Here is a 15,276-nt window from a genome sequence, read left to right on the forward strand (position 1 = left end):
CAAGAAGACTTAACCCAAATCTTTGGGTATTCCTATTGAGAGAAAGTAAGCCTGTAGTTACTGGTTAAACATTGGAGTACATTTTATGGCACTTTTAGTCTAATTGGTTGAATTTGGTTTGGAAAAAATACGTATCTATATACATATATACTATGTACCTAATATACAAATATATATAATATGTATATACACAAATTTGAATTTGAAAATTGGGCTTTTTATTCAAATTATACTGAATAATTAGGAAAATATATTTTTTACAAAGAGTAAAAACATTTAAATCCTTTAAACGTGAAAACTAATTGAGTATGGTAGGGGTTTTGGGTAAGCATTTATAACTGAATTTAAACCAAAATTAGCATTGTTTTATAATTTAGGCATATACTAAGTGAATTTTTAGATATTAGAAACCATTAAAAATAGCTAAGTATAAAGGAGTTTAAGGAACAAAATTTGAGAGAAATGTTCAGTTACTTGGGGGTACCTGACCATCAATTAATTGAAGATGAGTCTCACCTAGTATCTCTGAAATCCATATGAATGAGTCCTTTAGATGAAGTTGGTACATGAGACTCTTAAAGTTCATATCCTTGAATTTTGTAGTACAGGAGTAGGTTAGAAGTATCTGGATACAGTCTTTATTCCCCAGTTGAATGGAGTATTTTATGTGATGGTTCTTTTTTAGTTGATGAAATCCTCTGAATTTCTTTATTCTTTAAGGAACATTCTGCAACTAATTTTGAAGTTTTAGCAATCATATTTTAAAGTCCTTTTTTTAAAGCAAATTAACATTTAAGAAAACTTGTTGTAACTAATACTGAGGCATTAATTTTGTCTCAAGGTATTGAATTTTGACCTTAAAATTTAATAATCTTTGTATTATAGCCAACTTAATTATAATTCTACTTGCTTTAAGTTCAATTTTCTTAATTTTTTTTACAATATACTAATTAATTTTTTAACATTATTTTTATTCTCTTCCATTTAGAAAAATATTCTGCCATACAAATCCAAATATATATATATTTTTTAACTTTCCTTTGTCAAACAAACAACAAAAATCTCATATTTATAACCTTTTGATCTCTATTTTCTTTACCTTGATTATAAAACATTTAAATATGATAATTTTAAATGAAAATCCAGGAGGCGATATCCAAAACATAGAAAACATATATATATATATATGGCTTCTTAAATATCTAACAGTAATAAAGACAGGTAAAAATATTAAAAGTCTTATTTTTTTCACCAATTTAATTATTTGTTAAAGAGAAGTTATGGTAACAAGAACTTTGAAATAATTTTTGTTAAAGAAAAAATTCACTTCTCATTAGGTTTTGAGGCATCCAGATGATAAAATTTTGGCCTTTGACTTTACTTATTTATTTATTGCCATATGTTTACAATTATAGTAATTATATTAATCAATTAACAAGTATTTACACTACATGTTTAAATTTAAAGCAGAGATGAACAATTATCTTAAATAATTATTATAATGTAACACATTAAGATTAGTTATAAACTTTAAGAAGTCTTAAACTTTAAGATGTAAACCCTGATGCAGGTATTTTTAAATGACCAATTTTCTTTTTTATGTTTAGAACTGTTTTATATACACTTGGCAAAGATACGTACCTTGTCAACCCTGTTGGTTGACTTTAAAGAGGCAGTAGTTATCTAAAAGTCCTAAAATGCTTATATTCATTAATATGTAACATACATACAAAATATATCTAAAGCAGAGATAAGTGATCTTTCATAATCCTTGGAATAAAAGTTTAGCATATAAGGAGAGCGTGCTATAGAACCAGAATTGAGACAAGGATAAAGGAGATAACATCTTGATCAGACTTTACTATAGATTGTCTTAAACTTAAAAATTCATATTAAAATCTAGATTTAAAGGATGTAGGACCATTAATCATTTCTACTTGCTTTGCCAAAGTGGTCACATTGAGTACTGGATGTGTAGTTATGTTAACTTAAGTCTGTTGGACTTGGAACCTGTTCCCTTAAAATTTTAGTTTTATTGTGAGACAAAAGAAGTTGGGCTAATTTAACAGCATCAGTTTACATGAGTGATTATTTATAAGCCAATCTGATACCAAGGAAAAAATATATATATTTAAACATAAGCTCATGTAGACAGTGTATTCATATGCAGTCATATATAAAAGATTTTTAGCTACCAAGATCTTGTAATTAATTTTTGTTGAGAATGTATCTCCTGTAATTTTTATTATGAAAAGGAAACATATATATATGTTTAGAAAACATATATATATATATCCATTTGTTTTACATGTAATCTATCTTTAATAAAATCTTACATTTAGTAATTTCATATTAAGAAATATTTTTGAAAGAGAAACAATCGCTATCTCTGACTATTACATAATTGAAATTATCTATATATTTAGAACATGTTGGGGAAGGAAATCCTAATCAAAATCTATATATATAGTTAGATTTTATAGATTACTGAAATATTTATCTTATAATTTTAATGAATGCCATTTAGTATAAACAATTAGCATTGAAAGATTTTTGTGGAACATTTAATAGACCCAAAGATAATAGGGTTTTTTTGTAGATATTTAGAGTACTCAAGTTTATAATGTAGTATGTATTTAGCAGGCCTTTTAATACATTAGCAAAATACATCTATAAATCTGCACATGTGCATTTTAATCTTGAATGTCAAAAAAATAAAAATAATAATTCTTGTGCACAATAAAAATAAAGAGGAAGAAATAAAAAAGCAAACAAACCTGAAGTGGCCACAGTCTTTAAAAAAAATTGACACAAACAACATATGAATACAATTATCATACACATAACATAGTTTTGTGAAACCCGGGTGCACCAATGAGTGAGAGAAGGCAGAAAGCTTATTTCTCTAGTTTTTAATATGTAAAAAATGACTTAGTGGCCTAAAAGAAAGGGTGAAGTTTGCAATGTAGACTCTTAAGATAATATTTCTTTCTCTTTTTAAGAGCTAAATAATTGAAGGTTGTTATAAATAAAACAACCCTTAGATAGGGTTATCTAAGAACCCTATCAATACCTCACAAAGAACATGTGGAGAAAGCTATAGAAACTTGGCAAAGCAGATTTCACTTTTTCATAAGGGTGCATTGAGAGAGGAAATCTAAAGAACTCAGCTGCCCCAGGCCATCAGGTTCAGGAATGCTTCAGGTGTGGTGTGAGGTGTGGTGGGATTAAAAGATTAGAATATCTTGTCATAAACCCAAGCTCTAAGTTTTGCAGGGTTTGAGAGAAGACTAATATTTGATGTCTCTTACAGGAGGGATGCCTTTATATGTGAAACTAGTAGGGTTTCCTTATATAAGCTATTAGCATAATATAAATTAGAGGCTATAGCTCTGACAGTAAAGGAAACATTAAGACTTTAGGTTAAGAATAACAGGATGTAGTTATCTCAGGGTGTTCTCTTGGAGGCAAGAGACTGGCTTAGGCCTTGTTGGGAGTCAGCTCTGTTCATGTTCCCCAGAAAGAGCCACGTGATGTCGTATCTGACTCAGGTAGCAGGCTATGAATGACTCTACGGGATTTTTAAGTGTTTTTTTTTTTTTTTTTTTTTTTTTTTTTCCGACCAGAGAAACAGAAGCAAAGGAACTCAAAGTGCTTAACAGGGTAGATTATACATGTGAGAGATGAGAAACTCACCAATAATGTTTCAAGATGGATCTCACCATGAGCATCAGAGACTTCAGGACTGACTGAGACATAGCTGTCACTGGTCATCATTAGGAACCTAAGGAGTTCTAAGCCATAGAGAACTCTACTTAAGCCAAACCAGCATTCCTGGCTTTAATTTATGAAGGGAAATTTTAAGAATAGCTAGTACAATAAAGACAATTTTAATGTAGACTTAGACAGGAGAGTTAAGGACAAACAAGTAGCTCAAAGGAAGAGAAAGTGAAATATATCCAACCATCCTGGAAGAAAAGTAGTCTTTCTTAAAGCAGGCCATAATCTATGTGCATACAGAGCTTTGTGCCAGGAGATAAAGAACAGAGGGTAAGGTCAGAGAAAGATAAGACTAGTCTTAGAATTTACCTAGAGATCTGATTCAATCTCTAAAAATTTTTAATTAATTTAAATTTTAACATTTTCCCTTTATTCATGTTTTTTTCTTAGAGCTCTTATTTTTGTAAATTGTCACTTTTATAATTTTACCATCTTACTTTTTAATTAAAACAGACTGCCCATGTGATGGTTTAAAATATTATTGCCTAGGACTTTTAGTTAAGTGTGTCAAAAAAAAATCCCAATTTTGGAGCATTAAATATTCCCCACTGAAGGGCCAAGTTATCGTTGGTTAGATCTCCCCACTTTTCCAAATACATGCAAGTTGAAAGCTCATAATCATCATACATAAAGCCAGCTATAGTGTCAGGTGGCAGTTTACCTTCAAACACTTCCTCCTTTTTGGAAAACTTGTTTTTCATTTTATTAACTAATTTATTTCTTTTCTCCTGAAAAATTGCAGCCTTTCTATGCTAGCTGTGAGTTTGTGTTTTGGATTTTGTTTATGTGCTGCTTTTTGGGATGGACTTTCTCAGCTTTCACACTAAGACCGTCTTCTCCCACTGGGTCTTGGAGTTTCCTGCACACGGTTGGGAACATGAGGGTGCTCAAGACACTGGGTGATCAACCCTTATGTGTGTCTTCCTGGGTGAGCTAACAAAGTTCCTTCTGACCCAGGAATGGTGTATGTTTATGGGTTCCCTAATGAGGCTGTTACTCGTCCTGGGGAGTTCCCCCTGAACTCCCCACTCTGTAAGAGTGGAAGGAACAGCACCTCTTGTCTTTGGTGACTTTATAATCAGGCACTCATAATACCTAAGCTAAAGGTGTCAAGGCTGCAAAAAGCCAGGAGATATCATAGGAAAAAACAAAAGCAAATTTAGGTATTGGAGGAGTTGTCTGGAGACAAAGGCCTACTAAATCAAAACATCAAAAACAAACAGAACCACCACAGGCAACAAACAAAACCCAAAATGTCTTCAACATTCTAGAAGCCACCAACATTAAAACAAGCCAAGCAATCAGAAACAAGTTGCTTCTGAAGTAAACAAAAATGGATACTCTAAAGCAAGCACTTTAAAAGCACACAAGCAAACAAATATCTAAACAAATAGGTGCCTTAAAATTGACAGACTACCTTAAGTTGGATATTTACATTTTCCTACATTTGTAAGTTAAAGGAACATACTAATCAACCCTAAAACCTGCTGGAATACAAAATACCTGTTTTTCTCAAAACATTTCTCCATGTTTTAGATTAGATATGGGAGGAGCGTTCAGAGAGGGGAAAAAAAAAGAAAGGAAAAAAAATACTGCTAGCAAATTTTAACAAATGGTCAGAATCAAACATGCTTTTAAGAAGTTTGCCTAAAAGCAACAAAAAACCAAACCGAATGTCGAAACCAAAATACTTTCAAAGCAAACAAACAACATAGATACCTAAAGCAAACACTTCAAAAGCAAACCAAAAAACAATAAAGGTATCTAATAAATAGGATCCTTAAACAACCAGCTCAGAATAAACAAATGGACTGTCAACCAAACCAAGGGCGGTCTGAGAGCCCCAGAAAGAACTCACCACTATCCACCCAAGGAGACCCCATTGGATGGCTGGACTCAATGGATCCATGCCAGTACCTGCTCCATCCAGGTGACTCCTCTGATGAAAAGCAGATAATTCTTGGGGCCCCACATTGTTGGGCACTATAAACTGTCAATGCAAAAGTATAACTCTCACCTCAAAGGGGCTAAGAGTAGTTTATTCTGGAGCCAAATATGAGTGACCATGCCCGGGAACACAGATTCAGATTACCCCAAATTCCATGTTTCCCCTAAATTGATTTTTATTGGGTATTTTGTCACAGCAATGGAAAGTTGACTGACACAGTCAAAAAGGCCAGAGAGGAATTATGGCATCTCCCAGCTCAAACTTCAAAAAATGAGAGGCAGGTATGGCAACATGAATAGAGGTTATAGTATGCTTCCTTGCCTGGGTATCATAGAGAAATCCAAACAATGTTCCCACAAAGGAGACAAAGAGGATAAAGGAGAGGAAAAACCACTGGAGAAGTAAGGCTTGAGTGCTTCTGAATGTGCTTTATAAGTGATACTTTCAAGTAACTGAAAGAGAAAGAAATGAATGGCTGGTTCACAAGTAGGCGTTTGATAACAGGAATGAATGTATAATCTCAGTCTAAGATAATAATTCAGGAGACAAACACTGTTGCAACATCCCTTTCTCAAAAGGCCAAAAGCATTATTCAAGATTTTGAAAAGGAATTCTAACAGGGCAAAATGGTAAGACAGAAAGAAAAGGCATTAAACAATACCTAGATTTGGGCTTCTGAGATGGAGAACAGAGCTTTTTCTTTTGCATCCATTCACATACCTGCTTTTTATTAAATATGAGTTCACTCAAGAAACAAAAAGTATACTAAAGAGATATTACCTTCCATGTTTTCAGCATAACTGTTATTCACCAAAGTAGAATACGGTTTTTCATTCTGTGGCAAGACTCCTGCAGCCATAGTAATCTGTTGGGGAGGGGAAAAGATTATCATGCTAGACATCTGCTGTTCAATATGGCAGTCAGTAACTACGTGGTCCTTCCTTCTTCCCTCCCTCTCTCCATCCCTCTCTCTGTCCCTCCTTCCTTCCCTTGCATGGCTGAACTTAGGGCATCACAAATGCTAAAGAAGTGTTCTACTTCTGAGCCACATCCCCAGCTGCCTATTACTTGAAATAGGCAAATAGTTCAAATATCCAACTGTAAAGATAATACAGAAAAATTTGAAATTTAGTACAAAAAATGTAAACTATCTCACTAATAACTTTTTATACTCAAGGCTGTCCTCGGACCTCCACATGTGTGCTATGACATGCACAGATCTGCACTCACATGAGCAAATGTGTACATACATGTATAGCACATACACATACAAATAAATAAATAAAACAAATCCAAATGCTGGATTTGTGCAGAAATTTTTAAAAGGTTTATTTAGGATTGTTATTTAGGACTGAACTGTGGAAACTTTCTTTGAAACATTTAAAAATTTTTATTTATTATTTTTATTTTATGTGTATGGGTGTATTGCCTGCATGTATGTAAGTGCACCCATGTTGTGCAATGCCTGAAAAGATCAGAAGAAGGTATTAGATTCCCCTGGAACTGGAGTTAAGGACAGTTGTTAACTGTCATGTGGGTACTGGGAATTGAACCTGGGTCCTCTGCAAGAGCAGTTAGTGCTCTTAACCACTGAATCATCTCTCCAACTCATCTTTGAAACATTTTGACTTTGAATTTATCCTGAAAAGTCACACAAAAATGAAAATACAAAATTGGCCATACCTGATTTCTGTGCCCTATTTTCCCATTCACAATCATATACTTAGGTACATTTTAATTACTTAGGAAAAAATTCTAACAGAAAGAAGAGGGGTTTTTGGTTTTTAACTTTTTTAAATTTATTTTTATTTTATGTGTATGAGTGTTTTGCTTGCATGTAAGTGCACCCATGTCATACAATGCCAGTAGAGGCCACAAGAGGGCATAGGAGCCCTTGGAACCAGAGTTAAGGACAGTTGTCAGCTGCCATGTAGGTGCTGGAAACTGAACCTGGGTCCTCTAGTGCTCTTATTTTTTGTTTTTATTTTTGGTTTTAGAAGTGTTTCCCATCATAGTGGATTCTTAAACACTGTCTCTATTCTCCACATGTGCAGTGCACTAACTAGATGTCTGGCTGGCAGAATTCTTAGAGATGTAGCTGAGATAGTACACATACTGATGTCCTCAAAAAGGCCAACTACACATGGGAAGTTAAGGTAGAAATATCTCAAGTATGAGGTTACATAGTGAGGCACCAACCAACAAACCCAACCAAACAAAACCCCAGCCTCCACAGAAGCACCAAGAACTATGCTCTACAAGTGCACATCTCTTTTAAAGTCCTATACTACATGCTAGGCAGGGAGTTTGTGAATTATATGGTCAGCAGATTTTCAAGATTGTATAATTCGTGAAGTGCCATAGTACTAGGACTGAAGTGATAACGTTTCTTCTCCCCTACAGAAGAGAATACAACCTTGGGAGAAATTTAGCAGTTCCTTCCTGTATGCTGGTCAATGTATAGATAATCTCTTTTTAAGAGGTATGGTACAGAGACCACCTTATATAAATATAGAGGTGAAAAAAAATGAACAATTTTATCCCTTTCTTCCCTGAAAATGGAGAACCCTGGAGTGAAAATCACTGTGAAGGTTTGAGAGATAGTCTAGTGCAAAGGGATGGCTTATTTATTGTTGAAAAATTGTTTCTTGTTTGAGCATCAATGATCAAGGAATCTAATACTATTACTCAGCTCAATAAATGTGTACAAAGTCTTGCAAGGCTCAAAAAACTTACTGAAATTTCCTGCACCAATAATTTGAGCAATCCCTTGATATTTTCAAATGTGTTAAAATTGTACTATTAAAATTAGTTCTAAAAGCTCAAAAGGTCCCAAAACTTAAAATTAAGTCCAATTTGATAAAACTATATCCCTTCAAAAGGAATACAGAGATCAAAATCATAGGATGATCCAAAATGACATAGAAAGGAAAATTTCTTTCTGCAATATTCATCGTGTCACAACTTGGGTTTCATATTAGTTAATATAAAACTTTATAATGTGCTTAGCATTTCAAATGAATGTTACATGCAAATATGAAGTAGACAGACTCAAGCTATTCCAGGGAATTTAGCAAAAACTCAATTTGAAAGGATATTCATTAAAAATAAATAAAAGCTTAATTTTTAAAAGACATACAATAATGGAAGACATGAAATCAGGGGGTCTGAATATGATCCAAATACAATAGATGAATTTCCGGAAATCATTTTTTTAAAAAAGAGTAGACTTAGAAGAGATGAGGAATGTAGCTCATGGTAGGACAGTTGCTAAGCATGCAAGAGGCCTTGGTCCCAATGCCTGGGACCAAACTCCAGGGAAAATTTTACCATATAACTTTTCATAAATATGAACTCTTAAAGCATATTTTTATGAGAAAAATAATTATAGCCATGTTGGAATCCTGGAATTTTGACACAATTGGGATTCTAACTCATGAGAGGAGGAGTCATATTGATTCATCTTAATGCCTCTAGAGAACTATTTGTTAAATGGAACAGTGATGTTAGACTGAGTTTGAGTCTGTTCATGTCTCACACAGCTTTTTTAAAAAGTATTTATTATTATTACTATATCCTATGTCACAAGGAGTATGATTGTAAATAACCTTAAAATTTTCTTTACAAGTAGCCCTCCAGAAACTCAAAGCTGTAGAAGTTCTTTAGTAGAAACCTGAGCATGAACACCCTCTCTAGAGCTTTGTTTGAACAGTAACTGACATTACACAGTTTCTGTAGCTAAACTCTTTATAATGCTACCTCTTCTTTATCATATATGAAGCAAATCTTTTAAAAACTCAGTTTACTATGTCCTAATTACGATAAACGTATGTGTTCCTAGCATCCTTTCTTTTACATATTGTCTGAACTTTTCGATTTCTCCTTTTTGTTTTCTGGCTCTGGTTCCTTCCCTAATAATAAAAGTCTTCTCCAACTGAAGATCTAAATCCCAGTTTAATTAACTCCTATTTTGCTATAGTAAGTGTGATCCCTTTGTTTTAAGTTAGTAACATTACTAAAATGTAATGATTTACAGAATGAAATATACACCTTCAAAATTCTTAAAAACAGTGGAACATTTTTTTAATTTGAAAATTATAATTATAAAGCTTCAAGACTATGTTTTACTTGAGCACATACTTTTTTTTATCAAGAAGTAACTATTCTATTCTAGAAAAACAGTGAAAGAGGCTGAGGACATAGCTCAAGGCTAGAGCACTTGCCTAGCATGCTAGAGGCCCTGGGTTCAATCCCTATCACTGCAAAAACTTTCCCCAAACAAACAAATAACGTAGAAGAAAGAAAAGTTTTCCTTAATGGTCTGGTTAGTTGAGCTACATTGTCAATTTTCAAAAGTCTTATATATATGATAAAATGTCAATTTGAGAAGCAGAGACTATCATAAGACCTTCACTCTGAGTTATAACAGAAAGTCAGCCCTACTTGTATCTGCACAGCCCTAGAGGACACCATGCAGATTCCTTTTTTCACACTGTAGTTGCCCATCTGCCTTTATCTGGGAATTTGGCTTCCTCAGTTTCACTGCTTTAGAAATTCAACAAGTTTTCCTCTTGGCTAAATATCTGAAACACTTTTTCCTGTGTTACCTTTCTTAACCCCTTCTTATCTACCTTCCTCAAGGAAATCCCAGTTACTTTTCTGCCAGGTTCTAACTACTGACTTTTTTCTTATTAAAAGGTGAAAGAGTGATACGATCTGAATTAAAGGGGTTAACTGGATCCTTTGGAAATTTTCTTTGAAATTTTTGTTGGGGTTGCCTCCCTGGTCATTACTTGTTAATTTAAACCCACTGCTAAGGCCACATCTTTCGAAGGATCCTACCTGCTGCTAGGAGTCAGGAGGCCCTCCCACTCTGGCTGGGGAAGAAGGAACTACTTGCTGCCAGTGCTCTGAAAGTTAGGGAACTGTTTGATTCACTGCTTTTCTGTATTTGTTTGGCCTCACATGGTTTGTACAGATCAACACTGCACTAAACACCCTAAGCCAGCAAAGCTTCAATGACTTTTTGCAAATTTCTGGGGTAGAGTGTCCATCCCTTCTGAGACATTAACTACAAATGCTAGCTACTTTGGCCACACTGAGCTCTGCCCTCTGCATCTTTGAGAAGGCTGGTCTGGGTCTCCTCCCTAAGCTCAAGTCTGGAAGCTGCCCCCAGGGAGGCAGCTAGTGCAACCCTAAACTGTGTTTACAACTCTTCTCTAAGAGATTGAAGCTCTAAGATGCCAGTTTCCCAATGATTTTTAAACACGTTGTCTAGTTCTTTTAGTTAAGGTGAAGAGATACATCTGCCTTATTTCATCTTTGTTAGGAACAGAAATATCCCTGTTCATCTTTGCATAGCTCAAATCTTGGCTCTCTGAAATGGTGCTCACTGTACACTGCTTTTGCATAAAAAATGTTATAGTCCAATTGTACATAATTGCTGATCAAAAATTAAAGTTAACTATATTACAGACTTAAAAGTACTATATTTAAATCTTAGCTATTCAACTGTCATGTATATGAACTGCTTTGAGCTTTATTTTGGAAAATAAGGATTGTAAATCTACTTTCATAGGTTATAAGAATGAGAAAGATTTGTGTATGTGCACACATATATATTTCTAAAGCAATGCCCAGCATTAAGGTATTTAGCAAATGCTTATTTTAATTTATAAAACAATACTGTAATTTTTTTTTGCTTTATTCCCCTCCTAGTCATTTCATCTTATTTCTATCTTAAAATAACTTGTAAAAGATTCCATGCATGACCTCTCCAATTGTCCTGCTAGGAGTTTGGTAATGGTTGCACTTCCAAGAAGTCTTAAGAAAACATTACCACCATTCACAACTGAATTTATGTGCCTGGCTGCAGAACAAGAAGAAAGGGTTTGAATAGTAATCCTGACACTTCACTATGCAACCACACATTATGTAACTTCACTTCCTGAGTCAATGACAAATGTTTTCCTCACTCTATCCACAGTTTGATTTTATCCCTAAAATCCCCCCCCCCAAATGACTCAACTCTTCAGAATTAGTATCTACTACTTAAAACTTATGTATAACAGTGAACTATTACTCACAGTTAAAGAAGAGTAGTCACGAAGTAATGCTCTACTTCATAAAAAATTCATTCTACAGAGAATAGGTTGTGGGATACTGAATAATCTATTTTTCTCTATTTTCTCTTCTATTTTCTAGATGCAATGGTGTTTTATACTCAAACCTCCATGCATGATTTTTGGAGAGAAATTGTGAGGCACTGCATTAAGCAAGTGTCTGGAAGGTTACAAGTACTCTAACCTTTAGCTGACACCAAAAGTTCCAGTACTCCACCTTTGGGATTACCTGAATGCTTGTGGAGATGCAGATTCTTTGCCCCCACTTCCAAAGTGTCTGGGTTCTGGAAGAACACCACATTCATATATTACTAATTTACACACTAAGTTGTTATGTGTGAGGTCTTGTACCCACTCTTATGGGTAACACTGTTGATACGGTGAAATTCTAGACAGCAATTATAGAAGCTCAAGTACCTGACTTGAAATTACCCAAGTCACATAAGTTACTCTGATGCTCACACGAAAATATATCTTATCCTCATTCACAACACATTAATAACCAAATGACATTAGCTCACACCATGTCAGGTCCAATTCCTTTATATATCCTTATCTAATCCTTAGCACACCCCATTGCATTAAGTAGTACTACTATTCCCTTTTTTAGTGGACTTTATTTTTTACACTTATTTACGTAAGTATTTAGGAGGGAGCATGCACATGCCACAGTCCATGTGTACAGATCAGAGGCAACTTTTTGGAGTCAGTTTTCTCCTTCCACCATATAGGTCTCAGGTTGTCAGACTTGGCAGCAAGTGCCTTTACCACTCGAACAATCTCACCAGCCCCTAAACTTGATTTTTAAAAAATTTTATGTGTATGTGCCTGAGCTTATGTATGTGCACCAAGTGCATGCAGGAGCCTGTGGATGCCAGAAGAGGGTGTCCAATCCTGTAGATCTATAGTTACAGGTGGTTGTAAGCTGTCTTGTGGGTGCTGGGAATTGAACCTGGGTCATTTGCAAGAGCAATAAATGTTCTTAACCACTGAGCCATCTCTCCAGCCCGATTTTTTTAGAGCAGTTTTAGATTTGCAGTAAAACTAAGTGAAAGCAAGAGACCATGTGCCCCCTTATCCTTTTACTCTCCCATAACAGCCTCTTATACAACCAATATTTTCTACGGAGTAGGACAGTTGTGAGTACCACTGATGAACCTACATTGACATATTGCCTAGCTCATACCAGGTTTCTCTTTTGTTGTGCGTTCTATAGGTTTAGAAAAAATCCATCCTTATATACCATACACTGTAGTTTGCTGCCCTAAAAAATGCCCATATGCTCTTTCTAATCATCCCTCCCTCTTTCCAGCTTCTGGCAACCACGGACCTTCCTGCTGTGCCACATTTTGCCTTTTCTAAAATGTCAAACAGTTAGAAGCACATGGTATGGAGTCTTTGCAGACAGGCTCATTCACTTAGGAATATGCATTGAAAGTTCCTCCATGTCTTTTCCTGGCCTGATAACTCATTTATTTTGGTCACAGAATAAAATTCTTTTGCCTGGATGTACCACAGTTTATTATCTGTTCACCTACTGAAGGATATTGGGCGATTATTAATGAAGTTGCTATAAACATTTGTGTGCAGAATTTTGTGTAGACATCAATATTTACCTTATTTTAAGTACCAAAGAAAACAAATGCCAGTTAGTACATTAATTTTACAAATAAGAAAATTGTGATGAAGAGAAGTCAAATAATTTGCCTTAAGTTATGCAGCTAGTTAAGTAGGAAAGCTGAGAATTTGAATTCATATGGTTCAGCTTGTTTTGGCTCTGAACCACTATGCACACAAAGTCTCAAGAATAAAGACCGAAGGACGAAAATCTCAACAAATTGAAGTTCTGAAGACCAAATGACTTTTATTATCAGTGACTCATGAGCCAGGCAACATGTGAAGCCGAAAGCAGCTCTGTTGGGTGAAAGATTAACTTGCATAAGGCAGCTTTAGCAGGGGCAAGGAAATAGGATAGTATAAACAGTAAACTCGTTATCATCAGACTATTTACAAAGGGGACTTCCCTATTATGCTAACTCAGACTGACCAGACACACACACACACACACACACACACACACACACACACACACACGTAATTCCCAGCTACTCAGGAGGCTGAGGCAGGAGGATTGGCTCTAGATGGAAGTCAGGCCGAACCTACCTACCTACCTACCTTACCTTTGTTTGTTTTTATGTGACAGGATTTCAGTATGTAGCCCAGGCTGGCCTCAAACTTGAAATTTTCAAGCTTCAGCTTCCTGAGTGCTGGGATTAAAGATCTATGTTATCATGCTTGGCTGATGAGGACCCTTTTTACTGGATGCTATGAATCTTCCTGGTTCCTCGGTGTTTTTTGTTGTTGTTTTGGGTTTGGTTTTTTTGTTTTTTTGTTTTTTTGTTTTTTTCTCTTTTTCTTTTTCCCAAAAAACTGACCCTTTGGGGGACTTTCTGGTTTTGAATTTCAGTTTAATTATGTGGCACTTAGTACACTAACTCCATTTTGGTTTGGTTTGGGGGCCCTACTACAAGAATGCAGTCCAAATCAAAGGGCTCCCACAAGTTTTACTTAACAGGCTCCACACTAAATCATAAGAAATTCACTGATACTCATTTTAGACCAGCTGTACTGAATTCAGCACTATTAATTTCTAATTATAATTCATTTGTTTGCAAGAAACTTAGCAAATCTTCCTTTCTGCAGCAAGATTTTCCAATCCATTTTGTTATGTACAGATAATCTGTGAACATTCATCCAAATCTTAATGCTCTCTGAAAGACTGATCCCAGAAACTTTAGACTCCTTTCTCCCATCAGAACAGAAATGCAACCATCTAAGATTATAAAATCCAAATGTGTTTTTAGTAGGGGAGTTGGCGCATATTAGCCTTGTAATTTGGGCAATACTATGACATCTCTGAGACTCACAACATAATTGTTGGGTAATTTTAAACATGATGTGAATGCTTATACACAGACCTGACTCCATGTCTGCTACTTAATTCAGACTTTTCCAAAACACAGCAGCCAGTGCTAACTTCATCCCTGTCATGTAATTTTTTTTTTTTTTTTGCCTTTGAGACATGGTCTCATGTAGTCCAGGTTAGACTCAAACTCTCTAAGTAACTGAAGACGACCTTGAACTCCCGACCCTCATATCTCTATCTCCCAAGTGCTGGGATCATAAGTATGTGCTACCATGCCCAGCTCATGTCACCCCACTTTGAAAATCACCTCCTCATAACTTAAACGTTAAATGAGTCTCATTTATTTTTCTTAATAGGATCATGATAAAAACAGATGTAGCATATAATTTACTTATTCTGTTTAGTGTCTGTCTTCCTCTACTAGAAAGTAAGCTCAATGAAAACGCAATTTTGGGGTTCTGCTTTGTCCACTTCTGCAGCTCTATAACATACACCGGGCC

At 35.1% G+C, this 15,276-nt stretch overlaps 1 protein-coding gene across 4 annotated transcripts in view; it reads right to left on the reverse strand.

Moving 5' to 3' along the window:
* Ptpdc1 (protein tyrosine phosphatase domain containing 1) overlaps positions 1-15,276 on the reverse strand; it is an 83,696-nt gene that overhangs the window by 43,854 nt on the left and 24,566 nt on the right. For 2 of the 4 annotated variants that reach the window (XM_008852647.3, XM_008852638.3), the window contains exon 2: positions 6,509-6,593. The exons of the other annotated variants lie outside the window; for them this stretch is intronic. In XM_008852647.3, coding sequence (XP_008850869.1) covers positions 6,509-6,587 — 79 coding nt within the window. In that variant the 5' untranslated portion in view covers positions 6,588-6,593. The remainder of the gene's footprint in view (positions 1-6,508; positions 6,594-15,276) is intronic. 4 annotated transcript variants of the gene reach the window in all.

Source organism: Nannospalax galili, unplaced genomic scaffold (genome assembly GCF_000622305.1).
Source record: "Nannospalax galili isolate Female #2095 unplaced genomic scaffold, S.galili_v1.0 scaffold1532, whole genome shotgun sequence".
Taxonomy (NCBI): Eukaryota; Metazoa; Chordata; class Mammalia; order Rodentia; family Spalacidae; genus Nannospalax; species Nannospalax galili.